The following is a 14,921-nucleotide window of genomic DNA, read 5'->3' as shown; positions in this document are numbered from 1 at the left end:
AATGCAGTGTTCTCACCTGTGTCCAGGTCTCCGATAACATAAATACTGGCTCCTATGGGGACAGCTCCATACACAAAGGATGAACTGGCAGGGATGCACAGGTTCTGATCGTTAAGATAGATCCACCTGGAAGCAAGGCCGACAGACACAACTCAGGAAATCAAAAAGTACAATGACATCTTCAGGAAGACAAACATGGTCAGTGCAACTTGGCAAGTCATCATCAGCACCCTGTACTGCCAGTCTTCACCCCTACTCCACTTGCAGGGACCACAGCAAAGGCTCAGACACAGTGACTCCCAAAGAGTGGGACTGCCTCTGCTGAGCACCACAGCCCCTGAGACTCATTCATATGTGGCTTATGCCACTCACATACTATTGTCCCCCCCCAATTTAAACGTTTAACTGTGTGTGTATGTCTGTGTGTCTGTGTGCAGGTGTGTGCATATGAGTGCAGTGCCTACGGAGGTCAGAGGACAAAGTCAAAGGCCTGGAACTTCAGTTACAGGCAACTGAGAGCCCCCTAATAATGCTGTAAAAGCAGCAAGTGGTCTTAACCACCGAGCATCTCTACAGCCCAGGGATATGCTTATTGTTAAAGTTCCATCATAGTTGTTGCATTCATCTGGATGCCTTCTGGCTACAATGGTCAGGGTTATTAGGTGAGCCTTGTTTGGTTCTAGTTTTTGGTGGACTTACAGAACTGCTTGATTCTTTGGAAAGGACATGTGGCATGTAAATGATAAGAAAATGTCCCTCTTACCCAAAGTACAACGCTGCTCTGTTTTCTAGTTAGTGAGGTGTGGGATCCCAGCTGCTCATTTCACTGGGTCTTGGTGCCCTTACTGTTGGAACCCTGCATTACACTGATCCCACCCCCAGACAATGGGTGGGACATGCATACGGCACTCAGGCAGATTTAGGCAGCTCAAAGGGCCCTGTGTTGCATGGTCACATCATGGCTACATCTTGCATTACGGGGCTGCTTAAGGATTCAGTACGCATGTGCAAGCTTCCCTTTTTAGGTGAGCATCTCCACAAGCTCTCTCTCTCTCCCTTCGTTTCCCCCATCTCTTTCCTTGTTCCCTCCTCTCTCTCTCCCTTCTCCACCCCTCTTCTCCACTTTTCTCTTTCTCTCTGCTCCCAGCTGGTCAACACCCCCCTTCTCTTCTTCCCTTTCCCTTCAATAAACTCCATGTGGGTTTGTTGACTCATGGTTCATGTTTCATTGCCTGTTGCTGCAGCAAAAGAACAACATTGGTGCCGAAGACCCGGCAGGCTCTCTCTGTAGTCTCTCCCGTTGCCTACTGGCGGGCACCGGAGACACTCAGGTATCCTGATCTCGAACCGACAACTCTCTTTTCATCTCCCTGTTTGCTGTGACCTGGTAAGGAACCCCTTCTCCCGGTATGCACATTTCCCACGGATGAGGTTTTTGGCTTTAAGCCTCTGGCAGTTACTGTCTACCATCTTTCAGATTGCTAAGTCATTTCAGGCCTTCTTGCCAGGCCTTACTCTTCGGTTGATGAGTTCCAAGAGTGATCTGTGCCATTTTCGGCCTCACCCATGGGAAATATATGCCAAACTGGCCACTTAACGGCTCTACATTTTACGGGAGCTTTACAATTACCACCAGTGGACAGGTAAATGGAAGGAGTTGCCACATATCTAAGCTTTCTTCTACCTCTCTGCTAAACAATCTTTCCTTAAACTTGTCTGTTTCCCTCCTCTTCCTGGCATGCCAAAACTCTCCTGACTGCCACAGTGGCATCCTGCCACTTCCCATCATGGCTAAGCCTGTCTCAGGGCGGGAACCTTCTTCCACCTGGCAATGTCCTGTTTCGTAGACCTCTTATGCTCCTGTTCAAAATGTCTCTCACTCTCCTGTTTGTCCTACCTCTGCTGCCCTTCTACCATGTTTCTTCCCAGTGCGGATGCCAGCGGCTCACATTGGCCTGGCCTGAGGCAGCATCTGCTCAGAACACTCTGAGAGTTTTCTAAACTTCTGCCAGTAGACGGGAATGTGATTATGGCTGCTGCCATCTTGACCATGTGGCCTAGTGGCCTAGCCGTAGGTCTGTCCACTCCATGCCTAGGCAGAGGAGTTTAGCCAGCCCTTCCAGATGTAATTCATTTACCTTTTTGCCTTTTATTTTTTGTCTCTAATTTCTTTTTTCACTGGCTCTGTTGTGCATGGCTTGTGGCTTGTTTGCTTAATGGTATACCTTTCCAATCACCTGTTCCGTCTGCAGCAGATTCTTGTCACTGGCAGTTTTAAGTCTACTCTCCATCTTTAAATCTCCTGTCTGTTTGCTGCAACATGAGAATCAGAGATCATACTCTGGTTCTCCTTACTTTTATCCAGTCCTGTTTAATATATCTATGTGTGTGTACATGTAGCTACTATTTAAAAATGTAAGCTAACTCTATGCAACCTGTGCTAAGTCTCAAATATTTCTAAATTGTTATGTATCTTTAAATGATGGTAAACATTTAAGGTTATAAAGGTCTATTTCAAATTAACAAAATATTTACACCACCCAGTCCTTCCTGTGATATGTTTACAAAGGTTAAGCTTCTAATACAAAAGGGAATTTTTCTCTACTAACCTATAGTCATACTAACCTATAGTTGTACAAATTAAATTACAGGGATAAAGCCTTACCTAGCCACCTATGTGCTTAAAGCAAGTAACTAAAGACAAATTTTGTCTACTGAGATATACTAAACAGACAGAGATCTAGAGAATATGACATATAAAATGTTTTATTAAAAAGCTTTTTAGAACAGAGAGACAGGCCAACTGCTTGCCCTACCCCATTTCCTCCAAGAACACAGGACACTGAAGAAACTCCATCACAAAAGTGGCAATGCTAGCCACTGAGAAACCCTGCCTTTAACCTCAACTGCTGAAAAGGTCTTCAGACCGTGGACAAGAGGACAGTAGAATTGACTTTTTCCATGTTGCTTGGGCCAATGGATTCTTTAAGTTCCAGGGAGCCAAGTTGAACCCACCCAAACAGGGCTACAGAGGTGTCAGGGTTCCATACAGCCAGGACTATGATGGAACAACCAGCTAACCCAGGACATGGCAGCACTCCAGTTTTCTCAGGTCCCCCAAAGATGGTCAATGTCCCCAGGTCAGCAGGAAGCAGTCTTGAGTACTCGATGCCCTTATTCCCTAACCTCCCACGCCAAACTCCCCACCTTTTATTAATAAGAAGAGGTGGGATTGTTGGAACCTCAGCATTATATTGACCCAGCTCTCTGACAATGGCCAGGGCATGCATAGTGGCATGGCCACTTCACGGCCACATCACTCATCAAGGGGCTGTGTAAGGACTCAATACGCATGTGCAAGTTTCCCCTTTTAAGCGAGTGTTTGCTCTCTCCTTTTGCCTCCTCCTCTCTTGCCCTCCCCTCTCTCTCTCTCTCTCTCTCTCTCTCTCTCTCTCTCTCTCTCTCTCTCTCTCTCTCCACTTCCCTTCTCACCCCCCCCCCTTTTTAGTAAACTCCATGGTTAATGAATTTCTTGGTTCATGTTCCGTCTCGGGATGGAAATTTAAACAAAAGAACAACACTCACTCCTTTGAGGACTGAGCCCCTGTAACAGTGAGAATTCCCTTAAAGTCTAGCTATTATGGGTATTTTGGCATGAGCTTACTGGCTGCTTTATGTACCTACTTTGCAAAATGTTCATTCAAAAATTTGCTCATTTTAGAGAACATACACCGAAATAAAAATAAGATAAGCCCTTGAAAAAAGGCATTCTAGAAAAAAAAAAAAAACTGACTACCTTCAAGTGTCAAAGTCAGGAAAGACAGGGGCTATCACTGGCTAAAGGACAGCAAGGAAACACAGCACCTGTAAGCAACTAGAATCCAGGTTGAATGGAGGCAATGGACATGTTGCTGGAAAGTAAGTGACACTCCAGACAGTCTGTACTTTAGCTAGTACTGAGAAGTTTTGACATCTGTATTCTGACAAGGGAGGCGCTAGCATTAGAAGTTAAATGAGCTGGGCATTGGTGGTGCATGCCTTTAATCTCAGCACTTGGGAGGCAGAGACAGGTGGATCTCTGTGAGTTCAAGAGCAGCCTGGTCTACATGGGCTAGTTCCAGGACAGCCTCCAAAGCCACAGAGAAACCCTGTCTTGAACCTGCTCCCCTCCCAATCCCCCCAAAAAGTTAAATGAATGGCTCATGGGAATGCCTTGACTTTCTGAAACTTTTCTAGAGTCTAAAATTACTGCAGGGGCTGGAGAGATGGTTTAGAGTACTTGTTGCTTTTGCAGAGGATCCAAGTTCAATGTCCAGCACCCACATGGTGGCTTAGAGCCATCTGAAATTACATTTTTTTCTAGAGGATCTGATGCCCTCTATTGACCTCCACAGGCACACACATGGTATACATATAATACAGGCAAAACACTTATAAACATAAATCAATATAAAAATTATTGAAAACACATATGGCTCAGCTGGTGAGGGTGTTTGCTCCTTAGTCTGTTGCCTTAGTTTGATCCTTGGGATCCATGCTGGAGAATCAACTCTTGCAAAGGCTGTTCTCTTACTTTCATATGAGATAGATAAAATCTAGGCTTTGCCGAGCAGTAATGTTCATTCAGGAAACTGTGACCCATTTCCCACTAATAGCTTACAGGCATGCCAAATCATAGCTACTCAGTCACAGCCTTGAGGCCCCACTGTCCAGGACAGTGCCTACAGTTCAGTGCACGCTTTGGCCTATCCACCCTGTAGCACAGCAGCTAAAGAGCCAGTGTAGTAGGGGAGCGAAGTCTGATGTCAACTACCAATATAGAAACATCTCATAAAGACTATCACTCACTTCAACAGACTCTTTGCTGACTGTTATGAAACAGGCAGCTTCCTTATTTTGAATTCCAAGAAACAAGGAAACAAGATAATCTGCCTGAGATTATAAAATAAAGCTAAGCCACCACCATATTTCTCTCCCGGACTCCTCCTCTGTCTCACCTTCCCTCTTCCTTTCTCTTTCTGAGGCAGGGCCCCAGCTGGTCTCCAACGTGCTAAGGAAGACCTTAACTTCTGGTCCTTCCAGCTCATGAGTGCTGGATAACATGTCCAGTTTATGGGGTACAGAAGATAGCCCCCAGCGATCCAGCATGCTCTCTCCTAAGCTACATCCCCAGCCTACCATCAGGTGGTTTGCTGGTGCTAGGAATATGGAATGCTAGGCATGTATTCTACCTACTTAACTGTATCACAGGCCAATGCCCACTGTCCTCAGAGTCCTTTTCATCCCTTGCCATTGCTGGTCAATAATTATATACATTATTGCATTTTCTCTGTTTAGATTACTGGTGTGGTTTCTGCCTCCAGGATGACCATGACTAAAAGTGATGAGGTCAAGAGTAGGGTTCACTCCCCTGATCATTACTTCAAGAGTCTTACTAAGGCAGCTGAAGAGCTTCCTTCTACCCAACCATCAGAGCCAAATGGGATGACATGGTCAGCAAGGGCAGGCAGTGGGGTTTCTGCAGAACACAGGATGATCAATTTTGATATATGGCTGACTCAACCCTGAGACCACACTGCACAGGTTAGCTGCTGGCCCTGCCTTCTAAGACTGAGATAGAGAAACTTCTCTGCAGATGGGATCCTTGCAAACGTGATGAAGAGAAAACATCAGCTAGCTCAACAGTTGCAGAGCAAGGCCTGAGATGGAAAGACATAGCCTGTCCAAGACGCACATCTGGACAGCAATTGAGATCAGTTCAGTCACCCAACAGAGCTGAGGACATGGCATACTGCTTTCCTTCCCTATTCTCCCTCCTAAGGTTTCAGTATGCATCGGCATTGGCTTGAATTAGAAATTCTCCTGTTTTTGTCTTTTGAGGATTATAGTGTGTTCCACCATGCCCAGCCATTTCTACCTTTCTAAGTGCACTGGATGGAGTGATAGGTTTCACATGCCTGCATTTTTTTTTTTTTTTTTAATATCAGTACCTCTGGGATACAGTGGGTTTCTTGTCTTTTGAGGGCAGGAGAGTTTATTTTTATTTTTTATTTTTTTGGTTCTTCGAGACAGGGTTTCTCTGTGTAGCTTTGGAGCCTATCCTGGCACTGGCTCTGGAGGCCAGGCTGGCCTCGAACTCACAGAGATCCACCTGCCTCTGCCTCCCGAGTGCTGGGATTAAAGTCGTGCACCACCAATGCCCGGCTCAGGAGAGTTTAAGGGATTTTCTTAGCCCTTCCTGCTCCAATGGTCCCCAACCCAAGGATCACTAACATTTGTCCAGGTGTCAAGCATCCCTATTCAATTGGACACTCAAAGATGAAAAGATGGCACCGGCTTCACAGTTAACACAAGGACCATGTTTCAAGGCAGGAAACTCAGGCAGAAGTGAAAGGGCTCAGGAAAGGAAGATGCCACAAGGGAGGCCTCAGCCTCAGGACATGGAGAACACTCAGCAGGGCACTCAGTGGACAACAGTGTCTACTTCATCTTGCAGAAGTCTAGGAAGGGAAGAACTCATGAGCAGCACTGCTCTAGATGAGGAAAGAGTCCCCAGCAGTGTGCAGCAGGAAGGAAAGTGGGTGCCCAAGAGACCCCTTATTGAGTGTGAAAGGTAAAATGTGGCAGCAGCATGAGAGTGAGGAAGCCGAGAGGACCCTGTCAAAGTGTGGGCACAACTAAAAGGGCAGAGGCACAAATACCACAGGGACACAGGAACTTCCAGGAAGAGAGAAGTCCCTGCTCTCTGTGTGTCGTTACCATGACTTGTGGCCTTTTCTTTTCTTTCTTTTTCTTTTTTTTAATTCAGAACTCACAGAAAATAGTAAGATATGGCATTTTTCCAGGAAAGTTTTAACCTAAAAATAGGGAACAAAGACAGGAAAGACAAGAGACTCCTTACAATCTAACATAGACTGCTCATCTGGCAGCAGCTTCCACAGCATGCACAGAGAGCACACTGGGAATGCTGTCCTGCTGCAGGTGGGGTTTTTCTGCCAGTATTTACGGGAACAGTCAGGCCAGTGGGGTGGGTGCATCAGAGGACTCTGCAGCCAGAATGCCTGAGTGTGGGTTCCAGGTCTGCTTTCATGCTCACCTCCCTGTGCTCTGGTGTTCTCACATATAAAATGGGACAGGGCAGTGTCTGTGCCTCAGAGGGGAACAGATAAGCCTCGGCAGTGACTGTGCAGCATCTTGTTTTGCTCATGATCAAGTGTTCTACAGATGTGCAAATGCCCTGTATGTCACTGACAAGAGGTCTTAGTGGCTGTTTTCTGTTTAAAAACTAAAACTGGGAAGCCTGGGAACACAAAGGCTGGTGGTCTATGGATTTTATTTGAAAAAAAAAAATTCCCCCCCATGTGACAGGGTTTCGCTGTGTAATAGTCCTGGCTGTCCTGGAACTCACTCTGTTGACCAGGCTGGTCTCAAACTCACTGCCTGCCTCTGCCTCCTGAGTGCTGGGGATAAAGGCGTGCGCCACCACTGCCCGGTGAAGAAAATTTTTTTATAGATGAAGGGTGTGGTGATTAAAAAGAAAATGTCCCCCAAAGGGAGTGGCACTACTAGGAGGTATGGCCTTGTTGGAGTAGGTGTGGTCTTGTTGGAGGAAGTGTGTCACTGTGGAGGAAGGCTTTGAGGTCTCATATATGTTCAAGTCATGCTCAGTGTCTCAGACCACTTCCTGTTGTCTGCAAAATGTAGGTCTCTCAGCTCCAGCACCATGTCCCACCATTATGCTACTGGAATAAATCTCTGATCAGTAAGTGAGCCACCCAAATTAAATGTTTCTCCTTCATAAGTATTGCTGTGGTCATGGTGTCTCTTCACAGTAATAGAAACCCTAAGACAAAGGGTTTTATTTTATTAAAAGGATTTATTTATTTATTATGTATACAGTGTTCTGTCTGCATGTATGTCTGTAGGCCAGAAGAGGGCACCAGATCTCATTACTGATGGTTGTGAGCCCATCATGTGGTTGCTGGGAATTGAACTCAGGACTTATGGAAGAGCAGCCAGTGCTCTTAACCTGTGAGCCATCACACACACACACACACACACACACACACACACACACACACACACACACACCACACATTGACACAGACACAGACTCAAATAAATAATAAAAACATAAATTTAAAGCCAGGCATGATGAAGAGGCAGAGGCAGGCAGATTTCTGTGAATTCATGGCAAGACTAGACTATACAGAGAATTCCAGGTCAGTCAGGGCTACAGAGTGAGACCCTCAAGAATGAAGAAAATTAAAAAGAACAAAACAAAACAAAAAAACATAAAAAGAAAGAAAAAGAAAAAAACAAAAGAGCACTACTTTTACTAATAGGGTCATAGTTTCATACTAAGAATGGGTGGTCAAGTTCATCAACAACAAGCATGTGGCAGGCTGACTGGTAGGAACACCAAAGTTCTAGCTTGTCTTAGGACAGCCAGGAAGCTTTACAGTCAGATTTCAGTCCCACCCAAGGCAACAGACAAAAGGAATAAAAATGTAAGCAAACGACTTCAGCTCATGCTGACTACATACTGAGTCAGTTGTCATGAAAAAGGTTTGTGTCAGTGTTTTCTCAAAAGCCAGACATGCTGCTGCTGCCTGCTAATCAAGCGGGACAGACTGTCTCACACTCATCTGGGCAAGAGATTAATACACTATTTCCTACTGCCGCAACCGGCCCCCACAGTGGCATATCAAAGAAGAAATGTAACAAGCCTCTGACATTCTCTGCCCACCCCCACAGAGCAAATACTGTCTAAATGGCCTCATTTTCTGTCTAGTAAATTCCCCTGACAGTCTACCCCTAGTAATGGGAAGCAAAAGCATCTCTGAAAATATCCTAAAGGAAAGTGCATGGCAGATGAGGCAACATTTATATGCATGTCTAACGCCCTGTGTCTGTTCATCATTCACCCAATCTCAAAGACAGGAAACGAGACCTTATCTGATGGCACCCGCTCTGGTAACATGACTGAAGCACATAAGATTAGCCGTGATCTTCTCTGGCGATCTGAGCAGATCACTACAGTGAAGAACACTGCCTCATGCTTATGAATGGGAAAGTGTGTGAGAGGAGGGGACAGTACCTACCACAGAAGCATGCCATGGCCTGTCAGGCACTTTTAAAAAAGGGTTTTCTTAAGCTGGGCATGGTGGTGCACGCCTTTAATCCCAGCATTTGGGAGGCAGAGGCAGGTGGATCTCTGTGAGTTCGAGGCTAGCCTGGTCTACAAAGTAAGTTCCAGGACAGCCAGGAGAAACCCCACCAAAAAAGGTTTTTCTTTTTGCATTTATTCATTTACTGTTTGTGTGTGTGTGTGTGGGAGGGGGGTGAAGTGACAAGCTGTGTGGAAGTCAGAAGACAACGTGTGGGAATCAGTTTTCTCTTTCTATCTTGGGGGTCCTGACAACTGAATTCAGGTCATCAGGCTTGATGGCAAGTGCCTTTTATCTGCTGAAACACATTGCTGGCTCGTCAGTGTTTTAATATCTCAGACACAGATGGAGCATCTGATGCCAGTCAGTTTGATGCTGGAGGATAATATGGGTTGGCCACATGGGACCTTGCCCTGTATACATTCACAGATTAGCAGTTACAGAGACAGGGAGATGTGCAGAGTACATGGGATCAGGGACTGAGGAGCATGTGCGAGCCTGGTGTAGCTTGTTGGAGGAGGTGTGTTACTGGTATTTTGGTTTCAGAAAACTCTGGCCTTTCCCATTTCTCTCCCCCCCCATCTCTCTCTCTCTGCCTCCAGTTTAGCTCTCAGCTGTTCCTACCACCATGCTTTCGTTCCACAATCATGGACTCTAACCCTCTGAAACTGTAAGCCCAATTAAATGTGCTCTTTCATAAGTTGCCTTGGTCATCATGTCTTACCCCAGCAGTAGAAAAGCAACTAAGGCACTCACCAACTTCTGAAGGCACTGAAAAAATATCTACATGTACTGAACATACTCCCTTGACAGAATTCAGTGACATCACTGGAAATCAAGCTGAGACACATCTCTGGAAGCACAGATGGCAAGGACAGGCTCGAGGACCTCGAGACTGTCAAATTCACAGAGGGAGAGAACCAGGGCAGAATCCTCAAGGCTGCTTACCTCTTGAACTCATCATGATAGAATTCAGACTTGCAGGTTACCATCTCACTGCCTTGGATGTCCTCTCGACTTCTGACGCCTCCAAATACATACAGCTCCATGGCAACACCACAGGCCACTGCTCCAAACCTGCAAGGCCACAGAACACAGGTGCTGGCTTAGAACTCAGGCCCTCAGCCCTAACTCCTCTACTACGTGTTCTTTTGTTTGTTGGTCTTTTTGAGACAGGATCTCATTATGTACTCAGGATAGGCTGGAACTCACTATGTAGACTACATTGGCCGTGAACTCACAGTAATCCTCTTGCCTCAATAGTCTTCCAAGTGTTGTGACAACAGGCATGTGTGCCAACCCAATTGCATTTGTCTTTATGTGTATAGGCACATGTGTGTGTGTGTGTGTGTGTGTGTGTGTGTGTGTCTGTGTTTGTGTGTGTGCATGAGTGTGTGCATGTGTAGGCAGGCCCAAGGCTGACATTAGTAGTGACTCCTGGGTTCCTTACTCATTAAAGCAAGGCCTCTCAAATGAACCTAGAGACTGCCGATAGGGCTAGTCCAGCTAGCCAGCTTCCTTAGGAACCCCTTGTGTCTGCCTTTCCAGTGCCTGCCTGACATTTACTCAGGTACTGGGGATTTGAACTCTGGTTCTCACACTTGTGTAGCACACCACACACTTTAACACTGAGCCACTTCCCCAGTCTTTTTGCTTGTTGTAACTGCAATGCTGTTTTATATGTGCATATGGGCTTCTGTTTTAGGACACGCCATACTCTGAGGCCTCAGATATGTCAACAATAGCACACTGATAGGCACACACACTTTGCCTCACCTCCTCTCTTTCAGTGGACATATGGCAGTCCACTGTTGGGTCCGTGGATCGTAACACTCCACAGACTCAAACAGTTTTCCATATGATCCTCCACCCATGGCATAGATTTTCTTTTTCATAGCTGCATAGCAGCCAATCTGAAAGGAAAAACAATGGTGGGGAGAGGTACCATTTGTCATTAGGATCGGAAGAACAGACAGCAACTGACCCAGAGAGCATGGTCACATTCATAGGGCAAGTTCCAACTCCTAACAGCAAAACAGTGACATGTCCTCAAATGACCTCACAGGGTTTCAGAGATGGAAAGAGCTGGTGACACATTCTGGAAATCCCCCCTTCAGCCATCTTCAGCAAAGAAGCCAGTAATATACTTCTCTTTATTTAGTGGGGGCCATGCTTGGACTGGAACCCAGAACCTTGAACATTCCAGATCAGTGTTCTGCCCCTATACTGGACCCTAGCCCACAATCCCACAATTTTTCTTTTTTTGGGGGTGGGGACCTGGCTCCCTTTTTCCACCATATGGATTCTGGCACTTCAACTCCAGTCATCACACTTGGCAGCAAGCACCTTTACCCACCTTATGAGCCATCTTGATGCCCTCATAATCTAACTTTCCACAAGAGATTTTAAATTCTGGAGATGTAGGCAGTGGGATAGCCCTTGCCTAGTATGCACAAACCATGAGTTCTATCCGCCATCACACTGGGCGAGACAGGGAATAGAAGAGGCTTCCCAGCATCTTCCTCTTTTCACCAGTATTTGATTGAGTTCCCAAAAGTGAAGATATTTGGAACAATAAACTGCTCAATTGCTGCCACAACTGTCTAGTGGGATGGGTGCACAGTAAGATAAGACAGGATATCCATGACATGAACCAGAGTCATAACCAGATGGACTGACAGACAGCTCTGCCTGTGGCCTGAGTCTAAGTGACAGAGGCTCACAGGAGGAAGCCACTGCAGTTTTTCACTTGTAGAGTAAGGGAGGAATGTGGGAGAGACCAGGCTATCCATAAAGAATCTTCTACAGACCCTGCAACCCAGCAGGGCTGCTCAGAGGCAGACAAAGACTCATGGGGGCTTTCCTTCTGTGACTGTGACTGCTGACATGAAGGCAGGCTGCCAGCAGAGACAGAATTCTGGAGCCTTGATCCTCTCCGCAGTTTTGAAAGGCATACTTAAGATGAAGATGTGCGCTGGGAGTTCCATTCCAGCAGAGTGAAACATGAGGCCCTGGGTATGTCCCTCCCCACTGCAACCACCAACCCCAGAAAGAGACACTGACTTGTAAAGAAGCTGCTGCAGCTGACTGACTGCTGCACTCACCTTTCTAACCATGGTCAAGTCAGGTTGCTTCGTCCAGGTTTTTGAATAAATATCGTAACACTCCATGGAAATCAATTCCCGGTCACCATCCTCCCCTCCGAGGATGTACAGCATCCCATCTATCTCCACGATCCCGAAGTTGTGTCTTGCCTGGAAAGACATCACAAACCTTTGTAGTAGAAAGTGGATATTCCATGTTTGCTAAATGCCACAGGCATTGTTTTATTCCAGCATCCCAGCAAAGAGTAACCTTGTTTACACTGCTTCTCCTTGGGATGCCTCCTCATTATGTGTGGCTTCCTCAGCACAACAGACAGAGCCAGTCACTCCTCAGGACCAGGGACAAAGATGCAGGCTCATCAGCAGAGGTGTTGTGCTTAACCTACAGAACTCAGAAGAGCGCCTGCCTCCCAGGACAACTGACTCAGGGACATTGCTTCTGTGCGGTTAGGGGCAAGCAGGTTTCTGAGGAGACTGAAGATGACAGAAGCCAGGTAGTGTAGACTATCTGTGTCCAGGATGGGTAGCAGGGAGGTCAGGGCATGCTAGAGTATCAGCAATTACAGAAGGCAGATATGCGTATCATTCACGCACAGCCCAAGCAGAACATAAGAAATTCCTGGCTAGTGGAGTCTCTGTGGGAACGTGTACAATCAGTGTGTGCAGAGGTAGGGAACAACAAAGAAAGGAAGGAAGGCAGTGGGGAAGACATCTTGAGACTGGGGAAGCAATCAGGGAGGTGGTGCTAGAAGGAGGCAGGGAAGGTAAAAGGCAGGAGAAGGAGATGAGGGAAAGCAGAGCTCCAGGCAGGAGAGGCCAGGCTGCCTCTTCTTTCCCTACACTGGAACCCACACCAATAAAAGTGCCAAGGAGAAAGGAAACACACCTTGGAGACAAACTGTACCATACCTCATTCATGGGTGGAAGAGGAGTCCACGTGTTGGCGTCTGGGTCATACTTCTCCCCCGAGCTCAGTGTCTGCTTATTTTCATCTTGGCCCCCCAACACAAACAAAAATCCTTCTAAAAAAAAGCACAGGCGACACACAGGACACCATCAGCAGGTGCTATTTAAAGCTCCCCTCTCCAACCCTGAGGGTCTTTTTGCTCCTTGGTGACAGATCCAAACTTGTTAGTCACTCTGGCCACTCTACTCAATACAGTCTATGAGGTGATTCTCACCCTATAGGAAGAGAAGAATGGTGAGCCTCCCTTTGGTTCCCAGGCAGCTCAGGGCTACCTCAGTTCATTACATTATTCACTATCTCTGTGAGTCTCCAGAAGCATCTGACCTGCAGTCTACATCTACTCTCAGGGTCACAGGGATATTTGGCACAGGGCACGTGACATTCAAAACAGAATGCAAGACACTGTTGCGCCTGCTCTTGGGGTAGTGGAGGTGAGTTCAGTAATGTAGCACATGGCCAGCACAGGCAAGGTCCTAGGTTTCATTCCCAACATTTAAAACCAAGGGAGGGAAGGGATAAGTAAGTGTGCCACCTGGAACCAGTATTCAACTCCTTTTTAAATTACATTTGACATTGTGCACTTTTTTTTTTTAAGATTTATTTGTTTATTATGTATACAGTGTTCTGCCTGCATGTATCTCTGCAGTCCAGAAGAGGGCACCAGACTACATTACAGATGGTTGGGAGCCACCATGTGGTTGCTGGGAATTGAACTCAGGACCTCTGGAAGAACGGGCAGTGCTCTTAACCCCTGAGCCATCTCTCCAGCCCCCACTGTACACTCTTTCGGCAAGTGTGGCTTTCAGCCTCATCAAAGAAGCTGCTGTCTGTGGCAGACAGAGGCCACTGCAGAGAGCACAACCTGCCACAATGCAGGAAATAAATGTCAGACCCTAACTGGGACATCTACAAGGCAAGCCCTGCATCTAAGGCTCAGGGGACATCATGGAAAGGAAGGTGGAAGACTGTAGGAGACAGATGGCCAGGATATCTGCTGCGAGACAGTGTCTTTTAGGCAGGACAGGGAAGTTGCATCACTGAACTCTCAACAGTTTGGTGCCTGCACAAGACCGCCTCAATCCACATGCCAACATAGAAGGGGAAAATGTCATCAGGTTTCACATGCTTCTACAAGATGCACTAGAGGCAGTCAATGGGCACCGAGGGAGAATCTGTTTTCTTCAGGATGAGCTCTTGATAGGTTTCCTAATCCTAAATGGTCAACCCTAGACACATGTGCATACAGACCATACTAACTGACTCAGGAGATTGTGTGTGTGTGTGTGTGTGTGTGTGTGTGTGTGTGTGTGTGTGTGTGTATTTACAGAAGAGGTCATTAATTTGAGATGGGGTCATGGTGGAAAACAGAAGAGTTGAAGAGAACAGAGGGAAGGATAGGAATGGTAGAAATATAATGGACTCATGTATGGCATTCTCAAAAAATTAAAATGAAAAGAATTCAAGTGTGTGTGTGTGTGTGTGTGTGTGTGTGTGTGTGTGTGTGTGTGTGTGTGTGTGTTTGTGCATGTGATCAGAGACAGCTTGCAGGAGTTGTTTGTCTCATTCCACTCAATCCCAGGGATTGAACTCAGTGTGGTGGCAAGTGTTTTTTCCCACCTTGGCCAGCTTAACTGATTTAAACATTCTGCTTGTTTAGGAAATTTCAAGCTTGAGCTCAGT

General features: G+C 46.4%; 1 protein-coding gene across 2 annotated transcripts in view; it reads right to left on the bottom strand.

Annotated features, from left to right (window-relative positions):
* Positions 1 to 14,921, bottom strand: part of Gan (gigaxonin) — a 63,849-nt gene that overhangs the window by 11,921 nt on the left and 37,007 nt on the right. For both annotated transcript variants that reach the window (XM_035442706.1, XM_027410782.2), the window contains 5 exons: positions 13,184 to 13,296; positions 12,275 to 12,424; positions 10,947 to 11,083; positions 10,119 to 10,247; positions 17 to 126 (listed from right to left, as the gene is read on the bottom strand). In XM_035442706.1, the coding sequence (XP_035298597.1) occupies positions 17 to 126; positions 10,119 to 10,247; positions 10,947 to 11,083; positions 12,275 to 12,424; positions 13,184 to 13,296 (639 nt within the window). The remainder of the gene's footprint in view (positions 1 to 16; positions 127 to 10,118; positions 10,248 to 10,946; positions 11,084 to 12,274; positions 12,425 to 13,183; positions 13,297 to 14,921) is intronic.

This window comes from Cricetulus griseus, chromosome 3 (genome assembly GCF_003668045.3).
Source record: "Cricetulus griseus strain 17A/GY chromosome 3, alternate assembly CriGri-PICRH-1.0, whole genome shotgun sequence".
Classification (NCBI taxonomy): Eukaryota; Metazoa; Chordata; class Mammalia; order Rodentia; family Cricetidae; genus Cricetulus; species Cricetulus griseus.
Note: the sequence above shows the minus strand (reverse complement) of the source record. Positions and strands in the feature narration are given on the sequence as shown.